General features: G+C 36.5%; 1 protein-coding gene across 1 annotated transcript in view; it reads left to right on the forward strand.

Annotated features, from left to right (window-relative positions):
* DNAH11 (dynein axonemal heavy chain 11) overlaps positions 1 to 17050 on the forward strand; it is a 396815-nt gene that overhangs the window by 157894 nt on the left and 221871 nt on the right. Inside the window, exons 33-37 of the mRNA XM_017871552.1 lie at positions 1162 to 1318; positions 1445 to 1590; positions 4810 to 4926; positions 11668 to 11806; positions 16342 to 16434. Coding sequence (XP_017727041.1) covers positions 1162 to 1318; positions 1445 to 1590; positions 4810 to 4926; positions 11668 to 11806; positions 16342 to 16434 — 652 coding nt within the window. The remainder of the gene's footprint in view (positions 1 to 1161; positions 1319 to 1444; positions 1591 to 4809; positions 4927 to 11667; positions 11807 to 16341; positions 16435 to 17050) is intronic.

Here is a 17050-nt window from a genome sequence, read left to right on the forward strand (position 1 = left end):
GGGGGAGGAATTGCATTGGGGAGTTATACATGATATAAATGGTGACTTGATGGGTGCTGATGAGTTGAGGGGTTCAGCACACCAACATGGCACAAGTATACATATGTAACAAACCTGCACGTTATGCACATGTACCCTAGAACTTAAAGTATAATAAAAAAAAAAAAATGCAGAAACGCTTTCTGTTTTCATAATTAATCGCTTCTATTTGCATAGTACTTTCAATTTTTTAAGGCATTTACCTTTGGCCTTCTGAATATTTTCCTACAATTAACCTCATTTAATGGAGGAGAAAACTGAGGTGTGTTGATGTCAAAAGACTTATTTAATATTAGCATCTGATGATTGGCAAAGGAGACATTAGTCTCTCATCTCCTGACCTCCATGTGTGTATCATTTCACTAGACCTGCTGTCTGTACTAAGAGAAAAACAATTTATGCATCGGAGGAAACCCCAGATAAAGAATACAGCCATTTGATGTCCTTGCTATGTGTTTTGTCTTCTTTTATTAGATATTCTTGTTTCGTGATTTTCTAAGAACCTCTGAGTCTTTGCTGCAAAAATAAGTATTATGGTAATCTACGTGCATGTAGCAACACATTCCAAAGGAATTTCTAAAATATATCTAAATACAATAAATTGCCCTTTTATATTTGCTTTGTATATTGAAATAGGGATATATTATTTGTATGCTATGTATTTATAGACATTACATATTTCTTAATGTATTAAGTAGCAGTTTAATTCAGCCAATGTTTAATTCATTCATCATCTAAGACTTCTCTTCTCCTTTTCCTTTATAAACAATAGTTTGAGATGTTGTCTGCTGTATTAATAATATCTTTACTTAGAAATATCAGAAATTTAATAGCGGTACAAATCCAGTGTTATTGGTATTCAAATACACAGCTCTTAGGAAATGAGATCAATAAACAAAGAAATACATTCTTTTCTAGTATTTTTAGACAGCTAGCCTAAAAATAAATGTGATAGAAAATATTCTGATTCTTTATCGCCATGAACAAATGAGAAGTATATCAGTATTTGATGCTACTGTCACATTCTAGAGCTTCTTAAGCTTTTTTTGTAATGTATTCCCTCTGATATTTTATGAAAATCTCATATTAGACTCTGATATTTGTGTTTTCTGTTGCTTAAAGGTGTTATATTACTTTAACTCAATCACTTCATCTAACCATGAGTGGGGCTCCTGCTGGCCCAGCGGGTACCGGGAAAACAGAGACCACCAAAGACCTAGGACGTGCCCTTGGCATGATGGTTTATGTATTCAACTGTTCAGAGCAAATGGACTACAAAGTAAGTTAGCAATAAAATAATGTATAAAACAGTATTCTATAACGTTATTCCTGATTGGGAATTATTCAGCATAACAGCGTAAAAACTCCTTCTGTTAAATTCTGAGTGCCTCACTTTATCATTTAGTCCATAGGAAATATCTATAAGGGATTGGTGCAGACAGGAGCTTGGGGCTGCTTTGATGAGTTCAACCGAATTTCTGTGGAAGTTCTGTCAGTGGTGGCAGTGCAGGTGAAAATGATTCATGATGCCATCAGAAACAGGAAAAAGAGGTGAGTGCCATGTGGGTTGTCTCTTGTTACAAATAGAAAAGCATGGAGTAATGAAGGTAACCTCCCCTTCACTGTCTATTGCTACCTCTCCCTGTCTCATGAAATAGATAAAGGAAGAGTCTGGTCGATTTGGGGGAATTATTTTGAATGGTCTCCCATTTTTATTGGTGGTTTCTAAGTGTTGAGTACAACCCATGTGTATTACATTACTTTAATCACTTAAAAAACAAACAACTTCTAGGATTGCCCAAACACAGTGACTCACGCTTGTAATCCCAGCACTTTGGGAGTTTGAGGTGAGAGGCTTGTTTGAGCCCAGAAGTTCAACACCAGTCTAGGCAATATAGCGAGACCTGGTGTCTACAAAATAAATAAATTTTAAAACTTAGCCAGACATGGTAGCATGTGCCTGTAGTCCCAGTTATTTCTGAGGCTGAGGCAAGAGGAGTGCTTGAGCCCAGGAGGTCAAGGCTGCAGTGAGCTGTGTTTGTGCCACCGAGCTCCAGGCTGGGAGACGGAGCAAGACCCTTTCTCCAAAAATCCAAAAGACTTCTAAGATGCTCATTCCATTGATCAATTCTCAGTCCTCATCTTTCTTGACCTCTGGCAGCATCTGATGCAGTTGGTCATTCTCCACTGCGTGATATACTTTCTTCATGTGGGTTGAGGACCACACCTCTCCTACATCGCTCTCCCCTCACAGCTGCTTCATTGCTGGTTTCTTCTCATCTATAAAATGGGGGAAATAAGAGTACCTGCATTATAGACTGCTGTGATGATTAAATGCAAAGCACCTGGACAAATGCCTACCACATAGTAAGCACCACATCTGTGTTTGCTATTGTGTTTTATTGTTGTTATTTCCTGGCCAATTCATGTTAGACATCACAGGCCCTTCTTTGGATTTATTTTCTTTATATTTTCTCCCCTTGTTGATTTCAACTAGTCACAGGGCTTTAAAAAACTCTGTCAATGCTGCTGAGTACAGATGCCCAGGCTTCCTTTCTCCTCATCTCTGGACTGACCTAAACAACTGCCTGGAGCATCACAAGACTCTACTGGAGGTCTCCCAGGCTTCTCATATTTAATATATCGAAAATCAAAATCTTAGTCCTTCCACCAACTCCTCCTTTGCTAGTTGTCTCATCCCAATAGATTGTACCTTCATGTTCTTCCAGTAACTTGGGCCAAGACCTTTCAAATTATATTTGAAATCTAAACACTTCTAAACACGATACCACACCCCAAAAAGCAAAACACAACTGGCACTTACCTTTGATGGCTTAATTTGAGAAATAAATTAATATAGTATGCAGCACAGTTCTGGTTCTCTTTGTAACATTTTTATCAACAGGGCAATCTTATTTATCTGGCCTACCTGTGCCCCCTTAGTTTTTAGAATATTTTTCTCAGCTAGCTATCTTGTCCATAGGAACATTTTCAATCTCCCAAGGATTATCTAGCTTCTTGGACTGTGTACCTGTTGTAGAAGTTTCCAGGTTATCAGTAGATACATTTGGATATTTCTGCCTTCTAGAAAATATCTCACTCAGCCCTTCTGCCACATGGACCTTGCGCCCCAGTTTTATGTGTTCGGGTGTCTGTTTCCTGACCTGCCCCATCTCTACGGCCGTGATAGAGAAGCTCAGTTCTTTCTTCTTAGATCTCCAGCTATATTTTATCTAGCTTTTAGTCAAAATATTTTTATTTGCTGTAACCCAGATGTCATTTGAGGCCATCCTTTCTTATGGAGATTTATGTAACTGATCCATGTACTGATTTCTGAAAATTGCCAAGAATACTCCTTGGTAGTCTCCTCTTGTCTGAATGTCTGTGGGTCTTCTCTCTTCATCTTATTTTAGTCCATATGCAGACAGCTCTGCTCCTTCTTATTTCATGAGCTTATTAAATTCTCTTTACACATGAAGATTTAAGAGATGGGACCATGCCTCGTTTACAAAGCATTCTAGTGCCTTGCCAGCTCTACCCTCTGGAGGTCCACACCTTTGACCGTGGCTGTCTCTCCTGTGTACAGTGGGAGAGGAGGCAGTTATCTTGTGGCAAGAGCCACCTCTCTGTGTGTGAGCAGCCCTGTCAGCCTGTCTACCTTCCCTAGCCTGACATTCTGGGAAATGAAGTTTTCTCCATTTTAATCTTGACTATACAAAATCCACCTGCTCCTAATTACCTAGTATCTAAGACACTCTTAGTCCTAAAAACTGTGGTTTCTGTCTTCTCTCTTTCATAATGCAGACCCAGCTCCTTAACTGCTTCAGCCCTCCCCTCTCAGCAATGCAAGAGATCAGCCTTATATTTTGTCTCATTTACCCTCATTGGAAAGTTTCCTTCTACCTATCTCTCAATATGGCTCCCATAGCACATTACCATTCATTGCCCTGGCCAGCAACAACCCACTTGGGTCCTCGCAAATCTTTGTGAAAACCTTTCACTATTTCTCCAATGCAAATCTTTCACTGTTTCTCCAATGCCTTTAAGTGACAGTAATAGCATTAGTCATAGCTAAGATCTCTTGAGTATTTTTCATGTTCTAGGCATTGTACTTTTACCCATTTATATTTATAATCCCTTTAAATCCTTGCAAAATCCAATAAGGTGGGTAATATGATTATTATTTTTAGTAGATGAGGGAATTGGAACATAGGATAATCAACTTGCCTAAAGTGATATGGCTGGTATCTGAATACTCACAGTCTGGCTCCAGAGCTATTGTACCTCTTAGTGATATTTAATGGATTTTTCTTGAGTCAGTGGAAGGTATGGAGGGAAAGAGGAAGAGAGAAGTTGAAGAAATAGACAAAATTTAAGACTGAACAGGATGTCCCTTTCTCCTCTTACTTTGGGCATTCTCTCTCTATGCAGCATCCCATTCAAGGAATTGCAGCCGTGTTGATGTTAAAAATGACATCACCTTCCATTACATGTTAAAATAGTCAAGTCTTTATTTTATATTCTAGGATTCTAAGGCTAAAATAAAAAAAGAATACTTCCCATTTTATAATTCCTCTGGGAAAAGGGAGGGTATTTTTAATAAATATGCTTCAAAACATATTCAAAATATGTATGCTTATGAATTTTAAAGAAAATTACACAGAATAAACAGCTTCCTAATAATTTGCATTTTGCAGTGGTTTGCATTTGTCAATGTGCATTCATATTCAATGAACACATTTAATTTCATCAACATTCTTTTTATGGTAGATTTGTATTTCTTGGGGAAGCTATCACACTGAAGCCATCAGTTGGAATATTTATTACTATGAACCCGGGTTATGCTGGTCGAACCGAATTACCGGAAAATCTCAAAGCTCTTTTCAGGCAAGTGTTATGCTTTGTGGCTTAGCATCTGGTGCACTCATGCCACCTAATGTTGTTGGTTTGCACTGTTAAGTGATTTGCTTTCACTTGAAAATTCCTAAGGAAAACCCTGTATTATTTCTTTGGGCTCCTTTTACAGATAGAACTTTCACCATGATAAATTAACCCTTTTGAATTATAAAACCAGGACTCAAAATCAGTATTTAAAAGTTACGTGGTATATTTGCATATTTGCTGTTAGCTATTTTGTAATGTGTATTTTTATTATAAACATAATTTTCATAAATTATGAACTATTTGGAAAATATAGAAAAGAATAAAGAAAAAATTACATCACCATCCAGAAATAACGATTGGTATGTTTTCTAGCCTCTTTTATAATTTATATTTTGTGGAATTAAGATATTACAGTAGGCACGATTTTTCTTTAGTTCTCTTCATTTAATATTTTGACATACATATTTTATCATATTATTAAAAAACCTTTAGAAATGCCTCGTTCATAAATGTCTTAACCATTCACTATTGTCTGTCACGTAGGGTTTCTCTTCCTTTTTTTTATTATAATGAAGTAGCAGACTGTAAACTTCTATTCACATGAAAAATTACTCTTATTTCAGAATAGATTTCTAAATGTAGAATTACTTAAGTGAATGATTAAAATCCCTGTTGATGACCTGCTTTTCAAAAGTACTCTGCCAATGTATGCGCTTAGCAGGAGTCTATAAGAGAACACGTGTTACTACATCTAGTATCAGTTATGATTCATTTATAATTTAAGTCAACTTCATTCAGGTATCATTTTTTTGGTTCAGTTTTCCAGAAAACTTTGTATTACAATTTTACAGAATTGAAATATGGTTTATGTTTTGTTAGAGAATGAGAGATCAGGTTTAGAGATAAAATTATAAGGTTTATCACCATACCAAGTGATAGTAAAAACATTCAGGTGTAATTTAATACAATCAAGTGTACAGTTGGTGAAAGCATAACCACAATCAAAGTACAGAATATTTTCACACCCCCAGGAATTCTCTTCTGCCTCTTTGAAGTGAGCCTGCCATACCAATGATGTACTTTCTGTGATTATAGATTAAATTTGTCATTCCTAGAGTTCATGTAAATGAAACCAGACAATATGTACTTATTTGCATCTGGCTTCTTTGAGCATTGTGATTTTGAGATTTATCCAAGTTGTTGAGCATATCAGTAGTTTGCCCCTCTTTCTCACTGATTAGTATTCTATATACAGACCTACTGCAATTTGTTGATCCATTCACTAGTTGATGGACACTTGGGCTGTTTCCAGTTTGGGGCTATTATGAATAAAGCGGCTATGAACATTCATGTGCAATCTTTATATGAACATATATTTTTATTTGGGACAGATATCTATGGCTGGAATTGCTAGTCTACATGGAAAATGTATGTTTTACTTATAAGAATCTGCCAGTCTGGTTTCCAAAGTGATTTTACAAGTTTACATCCTCACCATCGATGTATGAGAATTTCTTGTCAAAAATTGATATTGTCAGCCTTTTTTATTTTTAGCCAATCTAATAGGTAGGTAGTAGTGTGTCATCATTAGTTTGCATTTCCATGATGGCTAATGATGTTGAGCCTCTTTTACCTACTTGTCTATTGCTATACCATCTTTTGTGAAATGCTGTATTCTGCATACAGTTCCTTTGTTAGATACATATATTGCAAATATTTTTTCTCTCAATTTGTGGCTTGCCTTTTCATTTTCTTGTGCCCATCAAAGATAGAAGTTTTAAATGTGATGAAATACAATTTATCAATTTGTTTTTTTTTTAATATCCTATTCGAGAAAATGTGCTTAGTCCAAGCTTGCAAAAATTTTTAACTATGGTTTATTTTATAAGCTTTGTTATTTTACAGTTTTCATATGGGTTTTCTCCTTTATTCAATGTGCTGAACTATATTGATTGATTTTCAAAGGCTAAACAGTCCTTCAGTGTTGCATTCCAGAGATAAGCTCTACTTGGTCAGGAGGTATTTTTAATAGGTACTGCTGGATTCAATATGACACTCTTTTGTTAAGAAATTTTTTAAAATCTATGCCATGAGGGATATTGTTCTACAGTGTCCTTGTAAAATTTTTGTCTGGCTTTGACATCAGAGTAGTGCTGACATCATGAAATAAGTTGGCAAGTGTTTTCTTCTCCATCTTCTTAAAGAGTTTGTGTAGAATTGCTATTATTCACTCCTGAAGTATTTGATTGAATTAATCAGGCCATTTGGGTCTAGAGATTTTTATTGGAATCTTTTAATAATGAATTTAATTTCTTTAATAGATATAGGGTTTTCTGATTTTAATTTTTTCTTCATTTGATTTTGGTAATTTAAATCTTTTAAGGAACTTATTGGTGTTATCTAGTTGAATCTATTGGCACACATTCGTTCATTGTATTAGTCCGTTCTTACATTGCTGTAAGTAACTACCTGCGAATGGGTAATTTATGAAGAAAAGAAGTTTAATTGACTCAAAGTTCCAGAGGCTGTACAGGAAGCATGGCTAGGAGGCCTCAAGAAACTTACACTGATGGCAGAAGGCTAAGGGGAAGCAAGCATGTCTTACAAGGTGGAGCAGGAGAGAAAGAGAACATGCATGAGGTGGGGAAGTGCCATGCACTTTCAGCCCACATATCTCATGAGAACTTACTCACCATCATGAAAACCACCATCCATGAAGCATGAGGAAAATCTGCTCCCATGATCCAATCACCTTCCACCCTCCCCCAACATCGAACTGCAATTTAACATGAGATTTGGGTAGGGACACAGAACCAAACCGTATCATTTTAATATTCCCTGATTATTTTTTAATTTTTACTTTTATTATACTTTAAGTTCTGGGACACATGTGCAGGTTTGTTACATAGGTATACATGTGCAGTGGTGGTTTGCTGCACCCTTCAACCCATCATCTAGGTTTTAAGCCTCCCATGCATTAGGTATTTGTCCTAATGATCTCTTGCCTCTTGCCCCCCACCCCTGACAGGCCCCTGTGGTGTGATGTTCCCTCCCCTGTGTCCATGTGTTCTCGCTGTTCAACTCCCACTTATGGTGAGAACTTGTGGTGTTGGTTTTCTCTTCTTGTGATAGTTTGCCTGAAATGATGGTTTCTGGCTTCATGCATGTCCCTGTAAAAGACATGAACAATTCCTTTTTTGGCTTCTTAGTATTCCATGGTGTATATGTGCCACATTTTCTTTATCGTTTATCACTGATGACCATTCTGGTTGGTCAAGTCTTGCTATTGTAATAGTAATGCAATAAACATACACATGCATGTGGTCTTTATAGTAGAATGATTTATAATCCCTTGGTATATGCCCAGTAATGGGATTGCTGGTCAAAGTATTTCTGGTTCAGCCTAGATCTTGAGGAATTGCCACATTGTCTTCCGCGAATGGTTGCAACTATTTCACTCCACCAACAGTTTAAAAGCATTTCTATTTTCCACAGTTCTGGCCAGCTCTGTTGTTTCCAATTTTTTAAAGGGGGGGGGGGGGGGGAATTGTCACTTTAACTGGCCGTGAGATGTACTCCATTTGTGGTTTGATTTCCATTTGATCACCAGTGAAGAATGATAACTTTTTTCCATAAGTTTGAAACTCCCATTCACAATTGCTACAAAGAGAATAAAATACCTAGGAATCCAACTTACAAGGATGTATAAGGACCTCTTCAAGGAGAACGTACAACCACTTGCTCAAGGAAATAAGAGAGAACACAAACATAATAGAAAAACATGTTCATGCCATGATGGGAAGAATCAGTATCTGAAAAGGCATAGTGTCTCAAGTAATTATATAGATTCCAATGCCTGTTCCCATCAAACTACCTATTGACTTTCTTCACATAATGAGAAAAAACTACTTCAAATTTCACATGGACCCAAAAAAGAGCTTGTATAGCCAAGACAATTCTAAGCAAAAGGAATAAAACTGGAGGCATCACGCTACCTGACTTCAAACTATATTTCAAGGCTACAGTAACCAAAACAGCATGGTACTGGTACCACAGCAGATATATAGACCAATAGAACAGAACAGAGGTCTCAGAAATAATGCCACACATCTACAACCATCTGATATTTGACAAACCTGACAAAAACAAGCAATGGGGAAAGGATTCCCTATTTAACAAATGGTGCTGGTAAAACTGGCTATTCATATGCAGAAAACAAACTGAACTCCTTCCTTACACAAAAAATTAACTCAAGATGGCTTAAAGACTTAAACATAAAACCTATAACCATAAAAGCCCTAGAAAAAAACCTATGCAATACCATTCAGGACATAGGCATGGGCAAAGACTTCATGACTAAAACACCAAAGCAATTGCAACAAAAGCCAAAATTGACAAATGGCATCTAATCAAACTAAAATGCATCTGCACAGCAAAAGAAACTATCATCAGAGTGAACAGGCAACCTACAGAATGAGAGAAAATGTTTGCAATCTATCCATCTGACAAAGGTCTAATATCCAGAATCTACAAGGAACTTAAATTTTATGAGGAAAAAAATCCCGTCAAAAAGTGAATGAAGGATATGAACAGATACTTCTCAAAAGGAGACATTCATGCAGCCAGTATTCCCTTATTATCTGTAGTGATGTCTTGAATTCCATGCCTGATATATGGGTAACTTGTATCTTCTCTCCCTTCCTTTTTCCTCCGTGATGAACTAGAGGATTATCAGTTTTATTTTGGGTTTTTATTAGGGTGCTCAATATGTGTGCTCAATACTATTCAGTGTGCTTTTAAAATAATAATATTCCACTTCACATATAATCTAAGAACCTCTACAATTTTTAGTGTGATCTCTTTCCATTCTTTCAAACTTAAAGTTTGCTTGTCCATCCATCTGGATATTTAACCATATTTTATTTGTATTTTATTCTAATTTTTATAGTATTACTGTACTTATTAAATTTAATCTGATGAGAACTTATTTTGGTTGATAATATGAAATGAGTGTTTAAACAATTATTTTCCCTAATAGTTAATCAATTATTCTAACATTGTTTATTGAATGTTTTTCTTTCATCATAATAACCACTTTCTCTAGCATAATGATTTTATAATGTCTAACTTTCTTGAAAAATTCTAGATAGAGAATAACCATTCTAGAAATAAATGTAATAACTACAGAATAGCTTTGTTTGAAAACTGTGTGCCTTTCCAGTATCCTATTTGTGACCCAACTTATCTCATACTTTCTTTCATTTGGGTCTTGAAATTTGAAATTGTTTTGTGAATTTTTTAATAACTTTTGTTTAGTGGGTGATGAAAGTATTACTCATGCATGGAGGCCATATGCTTGTGTCTTTGGAGTATTCTGATTCCACCACTCACCAACCATGAGGCCTACAGCATGTGCTTGAACTTCTGGGAACATCAGACTGCATCTCTGTAAAATGAAGATAAGAGGAGTGGGCACCTCATAGTGTTGTGGGGATTAAGTGAGAGAATGCATAAAAAGATTTTAGCACCCAATATGGTATGAAGTGCTCAGTAAACATTAGTTGCCTATATTAATGTAAATATAAAATACATAGATATGCTAGCTTTTTCTCTCTCCGTTTACTCTTCATCTTCTGGTGTCACATGAAGAGTAATAAATGTGTGAAGAAATATGGGGTTAGTTTAGATAGAAGGGATGTAGAATAACCTAGATCCAAAGATACTCTAAGGTTGGATGTTTGGGATGAAAATTAGGTATGCAAGAAGTAGACTACAATTATATTTACAAAAACAGGTAGGTAGGTATTGGAATGTATACTTTAAGAAGTCTAAAATAATGAGCTTATTTATTTACTCTTCCTTCTTCTTTGCACTTGACTTCAGTTGAGTGGAATGTTTTCAAACATTGCTATGAATAGCAATTATCTTTGGAGAGGGACTTTTTGGAAGTCCCTCTCCAAAAGAAAGGGGATTTGAAGCTGTGTTTTTCTGAAAGTCCCTTTAAAAGTCTATCCAAGTTGGTCCTAGGTTGTGGTGTGCTGGCGATGGCTGGTACAAGCTCTCAGTAGCTGATGGTTAAGTTTTCATGAATGTTCTGAGTTGGTTCTTTAGTTTAATGACAACTAAATTATATCAACTTTTGATTCAATAAGTTGTATTAAAAACAAAGGTGATAAACACTCCAAACTGGTCACTTTATAAGTATTTATTTTACTGATATTTAGGCTGTTGAGGTTATTTCTGTCTGTTGTGTCTATACGGTGGTATACTTCTCAGCTCCACATTTAGTGATGCTGTGTTGGTATCTTGGAATCAGCCATGGTGGAAGGGAAATTTTATTTCCATGGAAATAAGCAAATGCTTTTTTCTAGACAGCCGGTTGTGAAAACATTAACCAGCACACCATTAACCACAGGTAAAGCCTTGGCCCTAGCTCAAAACATCATTATTACTCTTTCTGCAGTGACAACTTACACCAGAAGTTTACGGAACGTATTCATGGATTGTATTTGAACTCCTACACTGTGCTTCTGCCATTCCAGACTTTCTATCATTTTTGTGTCCAGTAATGAGTGGACATTTTTTAAGTTGAAGTGAAGGGTGTTATTAGCTGTGATTGACAGACATAATTATGATCTGCTTAGGAATGGTTAAAATGTTGGTATGAAATAATCAGTTGATTTCAGCAATTTGTACTTATCACCTTGTCACATTTTAAAACTAAAATTCATATTTACGTTTTAGACCCTGTGCCATGGTGGCCCCAGACATTGAACTAATCTGTGAAATCATGTTAGTTGCTGAAGGTTTTGTGGATGCGCGTGCATTAGCCCGAAAGTTCATTATGTTGTACACGCTTTGCAAGGAGCTCCTCTCCAAGCAGGTGAGGGATCATTTGTTACATTTTCTTGGTTTTTACATGCAATTGAAAAAGCTTTTGAAGTATGGATTTTAGGTAATTTGTCATTCAAATTACATTAGACATTAAAATTTTTTGTACTTTAAAAAAATATTCAATAGTTTGGGGGAACAGATGTTTTTTGGTTACATGGATAAGTTCTTTAGTGGTGGTTTTTGAGATCTTGGTGCACCCATCACCTGAGGAGTGGACACTGTACACAGTGTGTAGTCTCTTATCCCTCACCCACCTCCCACCTTTCTCCCAAGTCCCTGTAGGCCATTATATCATTCTTATGCCTTTGCATCCTCATAGCTTAGCTCCCACTTATAAGTGAGAACATATGATATTTGGCTTTCCATTCCTGAGTTACTTCACTTAGAATAATGGTCTCCACCTCCATCTAGGTTGCTGCAAATGCCATTATTTCATTCCTTTTTATGACTGAGTTATATTCCATGGTGTGTATATACCACATTTTCTTTATCCACTCATTGGCTGATGGACATTTAGGCTAGTCTGTGTTTTTGCAATTGCAAATTGTGCTGCTGTAAATAGGCATATGCAAGTGTCTTTTTCATGTAATGACTACTTTTCCTCTGGGAAGATACCCAGTAGTGGGATTGCTGGATCAAATGGAGATTCCTTTAAAAACTAGAACTACCATTTGATTTGATGTTAGAAATATTTTATATTTTCTACAAATTTTGAAAACCTTATTTTATAATTTTATTTTTTCTGAAGTTAAATTTGAGATATTTTAGTTCTGATACTTTATTTGTATTAATACTTTTTTAAACCAATGAGCTGTGTGATTTTCTTTAGCTTTGTCAATTTTGTAATTATAAATGGAATTTTATGTTGCCTCCCTTTCTTCGTGAAAATATTTTCTGGTAAGATAGGGCAGGAGTATTCATAAGAGTAAGATAAGGCTAATTTTCTGAAGAATATCTCAGGGAATGTTAAAATTATTCTCTTTTATTGGTAATTCTTTATTTAAAGGTAGGGTTGACTGATTTTCTGTTCTTTTAAATTTTTGCTCTACAATTTCCTTGTCTCTAAAATGGGTCAGATTTACATACTCTCTACTCTCCAATCATAAGCTTCTTGAAGATGTATTGAAGTTGCTGGTAAGCCACAGAAATTACATATATGTCAGCATCAATATTTTAAAATTTAGCTGTATGATCATTTTTGACTTTTGATCTTTTGATAACATTTCATTAATTACTGGTGACATTATTCTGTAGTCAAAATGAAAGTATCAAAATACCACAGTTGCAACCACTCAGTTACCTTACTGCCACATATTCATTTTAACTTGCTCATTGTTAGGGCAAAATATGGAATATGAGAGTGATTTATGTTGTCCTTTTAGTAACTGTGAATTTATATTGGGTGGGTGGAATCATAATTTTTAACAGTTGTCTCTGGATGGTAAGATTATGGGTATTTTTTTCCCTTATTCTTATCTTTTAATGAGCCTATTTTAATTTTATCATGGTAAAAAGTCAGAAGAAAAAATGTAATAGAGCCTAGGGAATGTGGAGTTTCAACTGTATCCATTTTCAGTAGTCATATTTAAACATTTAATGAGCGTCTGGTATATCTAAGTAATGTGCTTTTTGCTGACCATGTTGAATGAGTAAGATTCAAAACAAATGAAACACACACCCAGATTTATGACTTTGAAGAAATTAGGTAATTCAGTTTACATGACATAAAAATTGGGAGACAATGGAGAATGAAAAGATTATCAGAGTTTTCAAGGGAGAAAGGAACCAGTACTTATTGAATGGGTACTATGTGTTATGTTACAAGATTGTCAAAAGAAGTTTACAAGTTTGATTTTATTAGCCCTGTTTTACATATGAGAAAACTGAGCAAAGCAACCTGTCCCAAGTCCATATAGCTAACAAGTGGTAAGAGCAAGATTTGACTTCAATTCTTTCTAATTCTGTCTAGGACACACCTGTGGCCAATTACAAGAGGAAGGTGTTGGGAGTACAGGTAGAACAAAGAATGAAAGAGTTTGCTAACTCAGAAATGTCACAAGTGAGATGAGCAGAAAGAAATCTAGCCAGGACAGAAGAGCTGTGTTAGGAACACAATTCAGGGATACCTTTCTGTGCTATAGAAATGGATTTGGGAAAAGAATCAGTAGGCATTTTTGACCAATAGAATGATATAATGAAAATTGTGAAGATACTTTTAGTAATTTGCATTGTTTAAACGTTTAGCAGAGGCACCAAGTCCTCTGAAATCTGTGGTCCAAAATTTCTTCTGCATCCACTCCTTTTATTGTTACTGCATAACTTAGCGACTTCCCATTGAGTCCTCAAAGTTCTGATTCTCAGAAATACCATTTGACCCAGCAATCCCCTTACTAGGTATATACCCAAAGGATTATAAATCATTCTGCTATAAAGACACATGCACACATATGTTTATTGCAGCACTATTCACAATAGGAAAGACTTAGAACCAACCCAAATGCCCATCAATGATAGACTGGATGAAGAAAATATGGTACATATACACCATGGAATACTATGAAGCTATAAAAAAGGATAAGGTCATGTCCTTTGCAGGGACATGGATGAGGATGGAAACCATCATTCTCAGCAAACTAACACGGGAACAGGAAACCAAACACCGTACGTTCTCACTCATAAGTAGGAGTTGAACAGTGAGAACATATGGGCACAAGGAGGGGAACATCACACACTGGAGCCTGTTGTGGGGTGGAGGGCTATGGGAGGGATAGCATTAGGAGAAACACCTAATGTAGATAACAGGTTGATGGGTACAGCAAACCACCATGGTACGTGTATACCTGTGTAACAAACATGCACATTCTGCACATGTATCCCAGAACTTAAAGTAAACAACAACAACAAAACCTCTGGTTCTTTCCCCTCTCTTTTCTCTTTAAGCCTCATCCTACTCCATCAGTGGCTTTCAAATGGTCTTTACCATGACCCACAGTAAAAAATACTTCTTCTATTGCGACTCAGTGTATACATACATATACAACTGAACCATACATTTCACCAAACAGTTTTTCCTTTTTTTTGTTATTATTATTTTGAGAGAGAGTGTCGCTTTGTTACCCAGGCTGGAGTACAGTAATGTGATCATAGCTCACCGCAGCCTAGACCTCCCTGGCTCAAGCGATCTTTCCATCCCAGCCTCCTAAGTAACTGAGACTCTAGGTGTGCACCATCACACCTGGCTAATTTTTCTATTTTTTGCAGTGGTGGGTTTTCCCCCTGTTGCCCAGGCTGGTCTGGAACTCCTGGGCTGAAGCAATCGGCCCGCGTCAGCCTCCCAAAGTGCTGAGATGACAGGCATGAGCCACCACACTCAGGCACTTTTTGCTCTTATTTGCACCACACCACGGTGTTTTTCATTTCGTTCCATGTTATTACAGACAAAAATGATGGTCAAGACCTACTAAACTGATTTTATGATCCACTAATGGAGTAAATGGGATATTTACATATGTAACATTGTTTCACTGCCCACAGAAAAAAAAATTGTACTCACATTAATTCACTTTACTCCTACAACCACTTATAAAGTAGGTGGATGCTTTTATCTGCCTTTTTATAGATGATTCTGAGGCTCTGGGAGGTAAAGTGTCTTTCCCACAGACACAGCTGAGAGACATTTGAGAGATGGGTTGTTACTATGTGGATTGTAGCTGGATGGCGAAAGAGAGAAGACCAGTCCCGTGTAAGCAGTTAGTTCATTTGGAATACCTTTACTGAGCACCTACCCTGTGCCATGCACTGTACTAGCCCCAAGAAGACAGTGAATATATGGGAAATAAGTTTATCATGAGAAAAAAACAGAAGAAAATATGTAATTGGACCAAGGGAGCAGGGAGTTGCAATTGTATCCAATCTCAGAAGTAATATTCTGAGATCCTCCAGGAGCTCAGACCCTGTGGGAGGAGTCTTAGGGATAATGTTGAAGTCTCATAAAAAGATAATTGAATCTTAAGGACATGGTTTTTATTATATTATGTGCTGGCATCTAGGCAGAAGTGTCTGATTAAGAGATGGAGTAATTAGGGCCATTAGGGATAGAAGTCTGGGGAGAAGTAGAATATCAGGGCTCGTGATGAAACTAGCACAGGTGGAGAAATGTGCTTCTGGTTGGAGGTGAAAAGGTGGAATTTGTTGAGCTACTGAGTTAGCCAGGTCTATTGAGAGAGTACAGCAAGGGAGGTGGATGGAGCCTTGGGCAAATGTTGCAGTTAAGTGCTATGGAAAGAAGAGACTTGCTGACAGAGGCCAAAAAACGAAAACAAAAACACAGGCGAAAGAAACAGGACGATGCTACGGGGACATGATTTTCACAATTTCAAAGAGGAAAAGAAAATGGTATTTTGAATCATTAAAGTGTGTATTTATCTGAACTCCTTTTTTTAAACTTTCAGTTCTTACCTCTGAAACGAGAATCTTACTCCCTCATACAATTTTTGAGAAAATAAACCTATGTTTTGATTTTAGGATCATTATGATTGGGGACTTCGTGCTATTAAATCTGTCTTGGTTGTGGCTGGTTCTCTGAAACGAGGAGATAAAAATAGACCTGAAGATCAGGTACTGCAGTGCTAATATGAGTTTGTTGAGTGAGTAGCTGGCCAGCTTCACAGAAATGAAAGTATATGCCTGGATGGTGGGGCATGCACAGCACAACTTTTAAAAAGCATAACATCTATTGTTAATGCAGGGGATTTGAGGATTGGCATTCCTTATAAGAGGTCACAAGTGTTCTTGAGTACAAAGATATGAATCTGGAAAAGAAAATGTGATTTTACAAGTACTTTTGAAATAGCCCCAAAAACTATTTTGACAGTCATAATCAAATAATTCAGTAATCACTGATTTCCTCTCAGGAACATTTAAGAAATCTGACTGAGTTGGGATATTAATCCTGGAAAGTCAGTGAAGACATAATGGGAGAAAGAACATCCATTTCATAGGATGTAAGATGGGCTTGCAGAATGAAACAGGAAAGGAGGGTGCCTAACACCAATGAAATGCTTGATTGGTTGGTCAGAGCTACTGGAGAAATGTTCTGCTGTCATTCCTGGAGAGAAATGATAACAACACATCATGGATTTTTCCCTTAAGTAGCGAGAGCAATGAATATGTGTTATCAGTCCATTTTCACACTGAACTTACAAAGAACTGTTACAAAGAACTACCTGAGACT

Source organism: Rhinopithecus bieti, unplaced genomic scaffold (genome assembly GCF_001698545.2).
Source record: "Rhinopithecus bieti isolate Rb0 unplaced genomic scaffold, ASM169854v2 scaffold_5882, whole genome shotgun sequence".
In the NCBI taxonomy this organism is placed as follows: domain Eukaryota; kingdom Metazoa; phylum Chordata; class Mammalia; order Primates; family Cercopithecidae; genus Rhinopithecus; species Rhinopithecus bieti.